General features: G+C 52.0%; 2 protein-coding genes across 2 annotated transcripts in view; both read right to left on the bottom strand.

Annotated features, from left to right (window-relative positions):
* The window catches only part of MIER2 (MIER family member 2), a 29,641-nt gene extending 28,614 nt beyond the window's left edge, over positions 1-1,027 (bottom strand). Inside the window, exon 1 of the mRNA XM_054575998.1 lies at positions 974-1,027. Coding sequence (XP_054431973.1) covers positions 974-982 — 9 coding nt within the window. The 5' untranslated portion in view covers positions 983-1,027. The remainder of the gene's footprint in view (positions 1-973) is intronic.
* Positions 1,028-2,428: 1,401 nt separating this feature from the next.
* Positions 2,429-13,207, bottom strand: SPMAP2 (sperm microtubule associated protein 2). The gene is given in 9 exon segments (XM_054575967.1): positions 2,429-2,508; positions 2,543-2,689; positions 6,091-6,250; positions 7,147-7,264; positions 9,930-9,999; positions 10,901-10,962; positions 11,355-11,426; positions 11,669-11,785; positions 12,882-13,207. Coding segments are annotated over 9 exon segments (1,152 nt in total).

Below are 13,207 nucleotides of genomic sequence, written 5' to 3'. Positions count from 1 at the left end.
CGTCCCCAGACTGAATCCTCATGCACTAAGAGTCATATTTACTGAGCCCCTAGCAGGTGCATTACCTCATTTCACCCTCACTAGAGCCCTAAAAGGTGATAGCAGGTGCTACTCTATATTCCAAAGTCGAGAACCCCCAAAAGTGAAAGTTTTTCATTCCTGGTTTGACCTGACAAGAAGCTATTAGGTGTCTTTTCTTAACCCAGATGGTGCTAGGTGAGTCTGATCAAGCATCACAGTTCCAAACCCCACAGATCCTCAAATCGGAAAATCTTTGAATCCCAAAATATACCAGGCCTCGAGGATATCGGGTAAGGGGTCTTGGGCCTGCCTTACCGACAGAAGAGACTCCAAGAAGTAACTTCGAGGCCCCAGTAAAGGCTGTTCTAACTCTGCCTGCCCTGAGGAACCCCAATGCACCCCACACCTCGTGCCGAGTTCAAATCCCGCCCGGCATCTGGCGGGAAGGCTAATCCAGAGTGCCCGGCACCTGAAGGCTAAAGAGAGGGATGCGGCGCTGGGTCTCACGCTGGATCTGGGCGGGGTGAGCGCGCCGCGCTGCGACCGGGCGACCATAGAGCGCTCTGCAAAGTTGGTCAAGGATGTGGAGGGGCAGCAAGAGCACCGCCGGGCCGGGGAAGGACGAGGAGCCACAAGAGCGCCCCCAACCCCGCGTCAGCCCGCCCCCTGCCCCCTCCCCACTCCGCGGCCCCCACCGGTGCCACCGCCCCCGCACATGCGCACTGTAGCCCGCGATGTGGCAGCCGGGGAACGGGGGGGCCAGGGCCGGGGGCGGCTGCCGACGGAGCCCCGCGCCCCTCAGGTTCCGACGGGCGAGGCTTTCTGGACACGGCCTCGGGTCCTCGGGGCGGGGCAGTCTCCGCTCCCGGAGCCCCGACGTGGCCGAGGTATGGCGGCAGGGAACGCCAGTGCGCGGGGGTGGGGGGCCGGCTCCCCCAGCCCGCTCACTCACCTCCGCCATGGCCGTGTGTGTGCGCGGGAGGCGGTGGCCGCGCCGGGATCCCCGGATGCGGGGCTGCGGGCTCATTGGCTGCAGAGCCGTGAAAGGCGGGGTCTGAGGAGGGCGTGGCCTTGGAGGGCGGGGCGCAGGCGGGGCGTAGTAGGTGCGCGGACTGGGATGCGCGGGGTGATGGAGGGGGCGGGGCGGGTTCGGGGAGCAAGGGTTCGAGGGTCTTGGCAGTACCCTTACCTTGTTCTTGGCTTTAGCCTCAATGAGGGATGCTACTAATAAAGATACTGATTCTTGATAACCACACCTGCGTGGGGAGCTTTTGTCCCATTTCCTCCTTCCAATAGGTTGGCTAAATATTATTAGTACCACGGTATTACTGGTGAGGAAACTAAGGCCTAGAATGACCGGCTTCCCAATGCGTAAGAGCCAGACCGAAGTCCGGGCAGTGTTTGAACTTCAGTTTTGCCCCAGTGATGATCCATCCAGTGTGCCAAAGAGCCAACTGCGATGCTTGCGAGATGCAACTTATCACGAGCTTTGAGCAGCATGGCGACCCTGTACCAAGGAGCCGGAGTGCTGACTGGGCAGCTGGAGAGGTGGATTCAAACCTCTGGCATATGGATCTGAATTCATTAAATACTTACGGACTGCTTGCACATTGTAAACCTGTGGTAGGCGCTGAGGGAAAGTTTGAACAGGACAGACCTAACAGAGGTTCGCTGTATTTTAAATTTCAGACTGACAAGTGTGAGCTTCATGGAGAAGTTTTATAGAGAGCAAGAAAGGAAGCCGGGAGGCAGTGAGTGGGCAGAGATATCCAGCAAGACGCAAGTGGTGGCAGGGAATAGAGAAGTGGAGAGAACTGGGAAGGTACAACCCACAAAACCCCTGATGGAATGAAGAGGGAGAGGGCATGAAGGTGAGCTCCCAGATTTCTGACTTGGACAAATGAGTGCATAGTGGTTCCTACTGAGATCATGAAGAATGGAATTGGGCAGGTGGGGGACTCAAGAACCCCATTCCTTTCCAAGATGTCAGCAAGCAGATTACTGCTGGGGTCATGGTGACAAGGTGCTCCTCTTAGACCAGCGGAGGGAGGGGAGATCACAGAGTAGGGGCCCTGGTTTTATTATGGGATCACTCTGAGTCTAAGGTGCTTGTGGACACCCAGCATATAATTGGATAAGCAATTCTGGACATAAGACATTCGGGGAAAATTACGAAGTTGTGAGAAGCCGAAGTGTGACATCGGAGAAACTCAAGACAGTAGGGGAAAGTGATTTGAGAAATAAAGGGCTGTACAAATCACAGGTGGATGTGAACATAAATATTATTATTTTCCTCCTATCACCTTTTGGCCTTCCAGCTTGCCCTTCCTCCTCCAGGCCAAAATTCTTAGAGCCAGCCACACATACAAGGTTAGGATGCACTTGGGTGTTTACTGGGAATGGGGCCTTAGAGGCCAGGCCTGGGTCACTCACACTTTTTTGGTAATGCTTTTTGGGGTGGCAAGCTCGTACAGGCGAGGGGATGCCCGTGCCACCAGGGAAGCTGGGGAAATGTAATAGGGGTTGTAGTCCTCATTGAGGTCCTTGCGCACTTTGGGCTTGGCCAGGGAGATAATCCGGGGACTGGCCACTGCCTTCTTGGTGACATCCAGCACCTCCCAGCGTGGATTTCGGTCAGGAACACACTTCTCTGACTGGACCTTGGGCACTAGAGAAATCAGGAAAGAATGACAGCATCAGACACCAAAGCGTTGGATGTGCAGCCACTCCCCTTATGGAGATCAACCTGCTAGGTCAAAGTTCCCAAGTTCAATGGCCTCTGTGGTGACGTAGGAATGAAAAAACACATGTCCCATCCACACACTGGAATGCTACTCAGCCATGAAAAGGAGCGAAGCACTAACAAAGGCTGCAATATAGATGAACTTTGAACACGTGAAGCGCAATGACAGAAGCCAGACACAAGAGGTCACACAGTGTGTGATTCCATTCATGTGAAATACCCAGAGCAGGCAAATCCATAAAGACAGGAAGTGCGTTAGTGGGTGCCAGGGGCTGATAACAGGATGGAGAAGGACTGCTTATAGTCAGGGGGTTTCTCTTTGGGGTGATGAAAATGTTCTACAATCCACTGTGGTGATGGGTACACAACTCTGTGAATATACTAAAAAGAAATGAATTGTACATTTTATTTTTTTATGGAGGTATAATGAATTGTACACTTTAAAAGGGTAAATTGTGAAAAATTAAAAGGGTGAATTGTAAATGAAAAAAAATATTTTAAATGCCCAGACAGGGGGACTCACAAGGGCTAGCCAAAAGTGTCCGGTGGCCAGGGTTGGGGGGAGTTCAGCAGGCCCTTTCATGCTCTCTCCTCCCTATTCTGATGCCATGGTGGGGAGAAGCGGTGAGCAATGACTGTGGGAATCATCTCCCCTTGGCTGGTCCTGCAGGCCTGCTGGGTCTACCCAGGGGCAGCTCCCTGGGTGCACAGGCCCTTTCTGTATTCAGCCTCCCAACTCGTCCTTCTGGGCTCCTGCCCTCCCTGTCCAACGTGACTGCAGCCTCAGCCAGGGCCTCTCAGAAGGGCAGCAACATGGCTCCTACCAGCCACATTTGGGAGCACCTGATACAGGCTGGAGTTTACTTCTATTTAATTTTAATAGAATCAATTAATTTATTTAGAGCAACTGATTGATTGATTTTAATTTTTTTGAAGTAACCATACATGGCCAGTGGCTGCTGTCATGGACAGAGAGATCTCAGGAGCAGAGACCTGTAGCTCAGCCGGACTCCCTTCCTGCCACCTCTCTGCCACCCCTTCCTGTCCAGCGAGCTGCAGTACATAGCGTGCTTAGGGACTTGAAGGAAGGTAGGAGGTTGCCACTGGTCACTGCCTTCGCCTTCATTGTCTGGGAGCTTCAGGATCCTCAGCTTTCAGGGGTGCTACAGCCTCGTTTCTAAACCCCTTTGTTTAGAGCCTCTGTGCAAATAGGAGAGGCCACCCCTCCCCCCTCCTCAGCAGACAGACCCTGGCTTGGAGGAGGAGCCCTTGATGAAAGAGAGTGGGGTTCCTTCCTCCAGGCAGGCACAAGCCCACACAGGCCGACTGCTGGACAAGGCCATAGGACCTGTACCAGAGCTTTGCCACCAGGCAGATGACCATTCCTTCCAAAGGGAAGGGGACCTTAGTGGTCTCCCCGGGGGGCTGGGAAGACCATGCCCAAAACCCAGCCTTTTCTGAACTCCTCTGTGAGAATTCTGGAGCTTTCCACTGTTGTAATATCTGGGCTTTTAAACTCTGTTGACTGAGTCCACTGCCACACAGCACACATGTGGACACACAGGGAGCATGGACTCATACTCACCCACCATGGTTCATGCTCGTCATTTGCCGTCATTTTACTTTTTAAAATGTTGATCATACCCATGAGTGGGTAGGAATCTGCTGTTTGAAAAGCACAACCTGACACCATTCTTATGCACATACATGAATGTGTATTTATAGGTACATCTGAAACATGGAGGAATATGTACACAGGTGTGTATGTACAAATGTGTATATATTTATATTCCAGGTACCCATGAGAGAGAGAGAAACAGCATGGTCTAAGGCAGCAGTGCATATGTATGCGTATGTTTTTGTTCATTCAACCAATCATTTAATAAGTATTAAGGAAATGGATAAATGAATAAATTAAACAAACAAAAGATCATGTAAACAAAGTTAAAAGAAAAGAGAGGGGCAGGAGAGAAGCTATTTTGCAATGTTCTCAACAAAGTGTTAGTGATGATATTATATTAAAAAAGTGCTCCAAATCAATAGCCAAAAACACAGGAAATAGGTAACCGGCGAAATGATAGAGCAGAGTAAACCAGAATGACCAATTACCCTCCCTGGTGGCTATGTGCCAAGAGCGGGGAACACACAGGATGTCCAAGCCTCTGACATCGGAGGGCTGGCATGGAACAGACAACGAAGGACAAATAGACACACAAATATATAATAAATATATATGTTAGAATGCAGCAGATACTGCAGAGAAAGAGCGCAGAGAGCAGCCCAGGTGCACACAGGTGTCCAGAGGTGGGCACAGCTTGTGGGTTAAGCAGGGAGCTCAGAGGGGCCTCACCAAGAGGACAAATTGGAGCTCCACCCTATGGGAGGCAGAACAGTGAGCCATGCAGGTGTCAGTGTTCCAGGCAGCAAGAGTGCACCCAGGTTCGGGAGGCAGCAGGGCAGAAGGGAACAGATTCCAAGGGCCTGTGAGGCGCACAGAGTGAGGCTGGAGCCCTGGACGGGTCATGAGCAAGGAAGGGTGGAATAACTTAAATTCAGCAAGACCTCTGCAGCTGCCACTTGGGGAATGAACAAGGGTGACACCAGCAATAAGGGTGGAGGCAACTGCTCTGGTCCAGGGACAGATGACGGGGCATGAGGGCGGGATCCTGATGTACTCAGAAGGCCAAGCCCACAGGAGTTCTCAGTACATTGGACGTGGGGTGTGAAGGGAGGGGACAAGCAGGGGGAGCACTTGGAAGGTGCATACTCACAGGCACACACACAGCCACACGCAATTGTGGCTCTGTGTGTGACCCCATGGTATACCCAGAATGAAACACACTGAACTGCATCATCTTTCGGTGGGATTCCTCTCTCCTTTAGGCTCTTAGGCATTTTCCCAATTCTCTACAGTTAGTACACATCACTATTGTCATGAGGGGACCAGGTATGTCATTTGTTTTAAAGTACAGAGGGGAATCAGGCCAACACCATCTCAAAGCTGCCCTTCACCTCAGCTTGGCTCCCTTGTCACTGGCCCTGTCCCCACAACTTTCTTTTCTGTACCCACTTGTCCTTCTAGTAGACCCACTCAGACAGCACTCAGCTTCAGGACCATGGTCCGCTCTAACTTCTGCCTCTTTTCCCCAGGGAGCCCGCACAGTGCAATTTGTCCACAGCAACCTGACAACTGGTCTTCAGCTAAGGGAGGAGATTAAAGAAAAGGGAAGCACAAATCTGGCAGAAGCAGACCAGAAGTCCATGTCTTCTGACTGTTCCCTGCCCCTGCCTCTGTCCAGTGGAGACAAACACAAGGACCTACTTACTGGCCAAGTGAAGGAGCCGGTTATAGTCTGACACATGTGGCTTGGGTTTTGGCACAGGGTCCCACTCTTTCAGCAGGGTGGCTGGACTCCTGGGCTTTGCCAGCTGGAGGATCCTCGAACTGGGGACGGCCATCTGGGCTGCCCTGGACACCTGGGACACCTGGAAACAGAATGAGATGCGAAAGAGTAAAACAGTCCATAGCTCCTCAGAGGTCTCTGGATCAAAAGGACCTCATAAGCAACACTAAGAGATAGATGACCGAATGAAAAGAAGTTAGTTTGCAATGTGTTCAGCAAAAGGCTTAGTAGCTATCATATGTAAAGAGCACCTCTAAATCAATAGGCAAAAAGACCCAAAGCGGGCAAGGGTAACCATTCAGGACAATAAACCTAAATGGTCAAGAATCCTCTCTGTTGACTAGAAAAATGTAAATTAAAACAACAAAATATCACTGCATGCAAACACATATGGCAAAAATTTAAGTCTGACATTGTCAAGCCCTGGCTAGACTGTAGGGGTAGAGATATCCCATGCGTGGCTCGTGGTAAGTAAATTAGTACAAGCACTTTGGAGAGCAGTTTGTCCATCTCAGATGAAGCTGAGCACATGCACATTTGCTGACCGCCATATAGAGAAACCGCCATACAGAGAGGGCACGAGGATGTGAGCGCAGTGGTATTCACTGAAGCTGGAAACAACCTAGTTGTCTGTAGAAGGGGACTGGGTAAACTAAATGTGGTGCATTCATAGGACAGAATGTGGCCCAGCAGTTAAAATGTTGCTTTTCTACAAATCAGCATGAAATGCTCTAAAAAACAAATATTGAGAAGAAAAACGAGAATTAAGATGTCACATATGTATGTTAAAAATACAATGATTATGGTCTGTGTATGTAATAAAATATAAAATGAAAATAATACAGCTGGCCAAAGACACACGTTTATGGCTCTGGCGTCTGTTCCCACTTGTCGGTCTTGGCCCCTGATCCCAGTCCACGGAGTCGGGGCAGTGCCCTGACCATGGAGGTGAGGGTCCCGGGAGGGTGAAGCACCTACCTCAGACATGTTTATGCTCCAAATGTTATTCCGGACCCGTGGGGTGGCCAGTTCCCTCAGGCGACTAGATGCTTGGTACTCCAAGGTAGACCGAGGAATGGGCAGAATGGGGGTAGTCCTAGGGGACATCCACATTTGAGACACTAGTTCAGCCAACGGGGGGCATGTCTATACATTTCTCTCTGTGTGCGTGTGCGTGTGTGTGTGTGTGTGCGTGTGTGTGTGTGTGTCTTCTCCTTCTCGGCTCCTCTTTGATTCTTGGGATAAGGGAGAACCTGGGAAAGTGGAGGGTTTGGAAAACACCTCCAAGAAGAGATTTAAGAAAGAATCCCTAACAGGAGCCTTTGTGTGTTCTCAAGGCTGGGGCTATGCTGTCCGGAGGTCACCCCTCTCCTAGGGCTTTCTCTTCACACCCCCATCATCAGGGCATGAGTCCAGATTTGGACACTAGGGGTAACAGTTTGTGCCCAGCAGTTGTCACAGAAAGCTGGGAAAGTGATCTTCCACTGGGTTTTGTTGAGCCCACGCCTCCTAAAATCAGGTCTCAGCTATGCCTCTGTTCCATAAATAAAGCTGTGTTTCACTGATCTAAGGCACACTTCTCATATTATCACATCTCTGAGGTCAGGATGCAGCTTATAAAGACTGCCAGCTGGACATCAGAAACTCCACGGTTGTCCTCATCAGTACATGGACGTAGCTGTTCTCACTGAAATAACCTCAGTCAAGCTATGTGTGTTCTTGGGTTTACAGATGTTAAGTCTAATTGCAGTTTAAATTACCTTCAGATTACACTATGATTCAACATTAAAATTAAAAGCTATTTTCACAAAAACAGGCTTAAACCGTGTGTGGAACATGTCAGCATCTCTGAATCAAAAAATGATTCAGACTTCCGGTCGAGGCGGCGACATAGGTAAAAGCGGTGCTCACCTCCTCCCACAACAACATCAAAATTACAACTAAATTACAGGACCACCACCATTCACAACCACCTGAAATCTGCTGAGTGAAAGTCCTACAATTAGGGAATTAAAGGAGCCACATCGAGATTAGTAAGAGGGGCAGAAACGTGGAACAGGTTGGTCCCACACCTGCTGTAGCAGATAAAAGTTAGGAAGGATATCTTGGCTACAGAGGTCCCTCCTGAATAATAAAAGGTCCCCAGCCAAGCATTCCAATGCCAGGAAGAGAAATCTCCATAACTTCTGGATGTAAAAACTAGCAGGGATTGAGACTGAGAGAGATGGAGGACTCCTAGAGTCCCAGGCATTCCTCTTAAAGGGCCCATTCACGGACTTACTGAGACTCACTCCCTCTGAGTTCCTGCTCTGGAGCAGCAGCTTGAAAGACACCAGAGACATATGGGGAGGGACTGAACTGTCTGGCATCAGGGTGAGAACGGCGGGGGGCAGCTTTCTCCCAGACAGAAGTGCTGGCAGAGGACATTGTTCCTTTGATGAGCCCTCTTCCCACAGAACCAGCAGGTGGTGCCAAATCTGAGATTCTGTCAACCTGGCTCACACTGTTTTCCCCAACCTGGTGATTCCTTGAGGTCCCACCAAACCCATCTTTTGGGCCCATCGAAGCTATTTCTGTGGCTTTTTCATGTAGATGGGCTATCTTGGCTCACGCTTCAGATTTTCCTAAAATCTCTCACACAAGCAGCATCTGGCCTCAGCAAGCCCCATACATCACGCTAAGAGGACCCAGGCTTGGCACTAGCAGCGTCTGGCCTTGGCTCGCAGCTTGGCCTCACCTAGGCACCTTCAAGCCCAGCACAAGTAGCAGCCATCCTCAGAACACAGGTGGTAACTGACCTTGGCCCAGGGCACCCAGTGGACAGTGTCAGACCACATTGAAGCACCAGCACCCAACATCATTCACAGGCAGGCCCCTGCACAGTATATCCTCTATGGGGGCTAGAGACTGATCGGCTTGGGGAGAAACCTCTCCCATTGATGTGCCAACAGCAATCAAGGCTCGACAACAAGAAGTGGGTGTACACAGCCCACACGGGACGAAGGATGCACCTCAAGTACCCAGCTTAGGTGATCAGAGAGGCTGTGCCACTGGACCCTACAGAGCACCTACTACATTAGGCCATGCATTAAGATGGGTAATTAAAATTTATTTCTAAATAACTCTAAAGATCTTTTTTTCCTTTTTATTGAATTTATTGGGGTGAGCCTGTTTAACAAAATTCTACAGGTTTCAGGTGCACAATTCTATTAACACATCGTCTGTACACTGTATTGTGTGTTCACCACCCCAAGCCGAGTCTCTGTCCATCACCATTTATCCCCCTAACCCTCCCCAACTCCTCCCAGCAATCACCACACTGTTATCTCTGTCCCTGAGTTTCTTCTCTCTTTTGTTCTTTTTTGCTCAAACTCTCCACACCCCAAACAACCCCCGCTTTTGACAAGCATGAAAGTTCTAAGTGAAAACAAAGAATTGTTTCATTAGTTGTACGTAAAATAATAATGTCTTACAATTGCTAGCTTTCAGAGCCAAAGAAATCCATAATGAGGATAAGTGACATTAGCACTTACTCTGGCAGGCACTGTGCTAAGTGTGATCTCCAGGCCCACCTGTTTCGCAGGCGGGAACGGAGAGCCCAAGCAAGGGTCAAGAGCCCGCCTCGGGCACCACCCAGTTTGGACTCAGGTTATCTAGTCCCAGGAGCTGAGTCCTCCCCATGCTGTACCCTTTCAAGGGAAGGGAAAGGTTTCCTGCCAAACTCTGCCCTCAGAGCGCTCGCCCAACACTTCTCCCCTTACCTATTGTTGTTGTAATACTCCAAGTAGAACCTTCTAGGTCGGGCCAGTTCCTCCACTCGGCGGGACACTGCTACACAAATGGGAAACAGCCCCAGCTTGAAACATGTCCGCCCCCAGGGCTTTTCTTCCTACTGAATTCCGCTTTCCCTGGGCTAGAGCCAGAGGCACGGTGTGAGAAACAATGGGCCCAGGCAGCTCAGCACCAGACACCTTGCAGAGGGGTGACTTTTGCTGTCTCCATTCTGGGAACAATAGGCTCAGAGGCCTGAAGCCCCTGACTCAAGCACCCGAGGATGGGAGCGGCGAGGCTGGGACAGGAGCTCAGACCTGTCAGTTCCTCGGCAGGGCTCATGTGGCTCCAACAACCCCCTGGCTGGGAAAGTGGATTTTGGTCGGAAGTTTGTATAGACCTAGGGTTTCCAGGGGCTTAGTTTCACCCCGCCCTTTACTTCTCTACAGTAATGAGGTTTCTTGAAGTGTTTTATTTGAAGGAATCCATTGCTCTCAAAAAGGGTAGAAACCATTGTGAAAAGGAAGGAAAAAAACTTGTGGTAAAGTTAATGCTAACCCCATTTCGGCTGTGGTGCAAACTGGGATTTCCTCTGGAGAATTTGCCCCACACGCCTCAGCCCAGGACCAGCCTCGGGCTGGCTCTGTCTCCTCAGGGGGTAGAGTCCAGAGATGAGCCCCCGAGCACGGTAGTGGACAGACGCCCCCTGGGACATAGAAGAAGGGGAGGAGCTACGGGGACTCCCAGGGGCGTTAGGGCTAGGGGAGTCCCCGAGGTCTCCCCAGTTGGAGCAGGGCACAGGCTGGGGTGAGATGGGGGCGACCCAATACCAGGAGGTCAGGAGCGGCATGTCAGACAGACTGGCCAGGAGCCATGGCTGGGACAAGGGCCACCTCCGGCCACGCCCTGAGCCAGGCAGCCACTAACAGAGAAGTGGAGGTAGAGGGTGGGTTCAACCTACCAGGTATCGTGACAGCAAGAGTGGTGTCTTCCAGAAACCTCTCTGTCCAGTACACGGATGGCCTAGAATGCACCCAGGCGTGGCTCAGGGTGAGGGAAGCCGAGGCAGAGGCTTCCTGCGCCCTGCTCTGAAACAGAACTCAGGGCCCCCCATAAACACAGGCACATGCGCAGACAGAAAGACGATGGAGCAGAGGCAGGGTAGCTGGAGGAAGACGGGGTGGAGCAACCAGTGGGAAGGAGAGAATGCAGAGGCACAAGAGAAGAGCAGGTCAGAGAGGCACCGGGAGAAAAATCTTAGAGTCGCGGGGAAACGTAGATTACTTTGAGCAAGGCTGATGTTCAGAGAAGTGGGGAGCTGGGAAAAAAGGCATAACTAAGGAAAGGGCCCTGGGGCCTGGCTGTTCCCCCCAACATGGGCAGGAGATGGAGAGAGGAGACACCCTGGGACTTACCAGTAGACACAGAACTCCAAGGTCCTCATGCATGGGGAGATCCAGGCATAGCCCTTACAGCAGCACCTCATCCTGCGATGAGACAGCCCAGCCCCTACCTTGCTCTGCAGCTCCCACTTGCTCAAATGCCTCTCTCTCCTGGGCCGGCACCCAGAGGCCATCACCGGCCACCGCACCCCCCAAGTCCCCCCTCCTGGCACCGTGACCCTTCCCCCCAAGTTTACCATGCGCGTAAACAGACGAGACCCCCACGGGCTGCTCTCCTCCTCCCAGACCCCGCGCCTGCCTCCAGCAAGACTGCCCGCACCCCTCACCTGTCTTTCAAGACTTGCCAGTTGGTCTTGGGTTTTGCCAGTTCAAAAAGCCTCCTCCTCTTCTTCTTCCCTTTTACCATGGGGGTGCTGGGGAACCTCTGGGTGACGGACAGCCGGCTTTGGGAGAGTTGGGTGGTGAGGCTGGTGTTGCTGGCGTTCCCAGCCCCCCAAATCTCCTCGCCCTGTGCAGGGGCCTCTCTGGGGCTGAATACTGGCGTCAAAAGATGTGGACTGCAATGTTTGCTCCAGCAGCAGCTGGATGTGTGACCCCGGCCAGGTGACCCTGTACCCTGCTCTGCAAAATGGAAGAGACCTGCCCCCGCCTCACAGGATGGTCGTAGTAATTACAGAACATGTTTTGTCATCTCATGTGTATCCAGGCCCCCGAGGGGGACCTCAGACTATGGGAGGAACAGAGCCTTCTCCCTACTTCCTGCAGCCATGGACTCAAATGTCCTCCCTGGGCCCCATCCCTGCCCTGCACCCCTTCCTCCACAACAGCGCGGCCATATCACAGGTCATGTCAGCAGGCGTCTGCCTGCGCTGTGCGAAATCATGCCCACAACGAGGGCAGCCGGAGGAGGGAAGGCAGCAGCCAGCTCCTGCTGACGCTCTCAGTGCCTTCTTGCCTGGACGCTCACCATCCAGAAAAGCCCAGAAGGTGGCCCAGTGGAGGAAGGGAGGGGTGCACACGCTAAATCTGCCAGAGGCACCTGGCCCTTTCCAGGACACCAGCTGCCGAAAATCACTCCCACAAATGCAGATTCACCACCTTTCAGTTCACCCAGGCACGTCCTCCCGGCCATCTTAAACATTGCTGGCCATGGGTAGTAGTAGGAATGCTTGCAGCTTCTGAACTGGGTGATTTTCCCCATTTCTTTTTTTCTCTAAGTGAGGGCCACCTCTCTTGACTTCTCAACTCTGGCATCTGAACTTTGTCCAACTCTAAAACTTGGCGCTTTTGTAGAGTTTTCCACTATAACCTACCTGCAACCTGGATATGTTTGCTGACTTTGCCTCAGAGGACAGGAAGGGTGCTGTGCCCACCCCGTCTGACACCCTCACCCTAGAATGAGTCCTTGGACCCCAGAGGGAACCACGCCAGCAGCAACAACACAAAGGCCACAGAAGCAAGGGGAAGGCATGGGGATACTACTCCTTCCCCTGCGCATGGGCCCCACCCAGCCTGTGTGGGCCCCCCCCCCACGCCTACCTCATCTCAGGCACAGCGTCCTCCTCCTCCTCCTCCTCCTCCTCGTCTTTCTTCAGAATGCTCTCCGGCTCTGGGAGGGCCTCTCCTGGGTCCTGATCATCCAGGAATTCTTCCTCGGCCACCTCCTCAGGGGGAATTTCCTCTTCTTGGTCTTCGAACCCCAGCTCCTCATTGTTTAAGTTCTGGTCTTTGGGGTCCTTGGACCCTAGGCTCTCATACACAGTGCCCTGGAGGCCCAGAGCGTCATCATGTTGCCCTCTTTCTGACCTGCCCTCAGACTCCGAGGTGTAGTGGTTATAGAGCAAGCTTTGCCCATCGTCCTCCAT

Source organism: Pteronotus mesoamericanus, unplaced genomic scaffold (genome assembly GCF_021234165.1).
Source record: "Pteronotus mesoamericanus isolate MK-2021 breed Mesoamerican mustached bat unplaced genomic scaffold, CSHL_Meso_final contig_32, whole genome shotgun sequence".
NCBI classification, from domain to species: Eukaryota; Metazoa; Chordata; class Mammalia; order Chiroptera; family Mormoopidae; genus Pteronotus; species Pteronotus mesoamericanus.
This window is presented reverse-complemented; position numbering and strand designations above follow the sequence as displayed.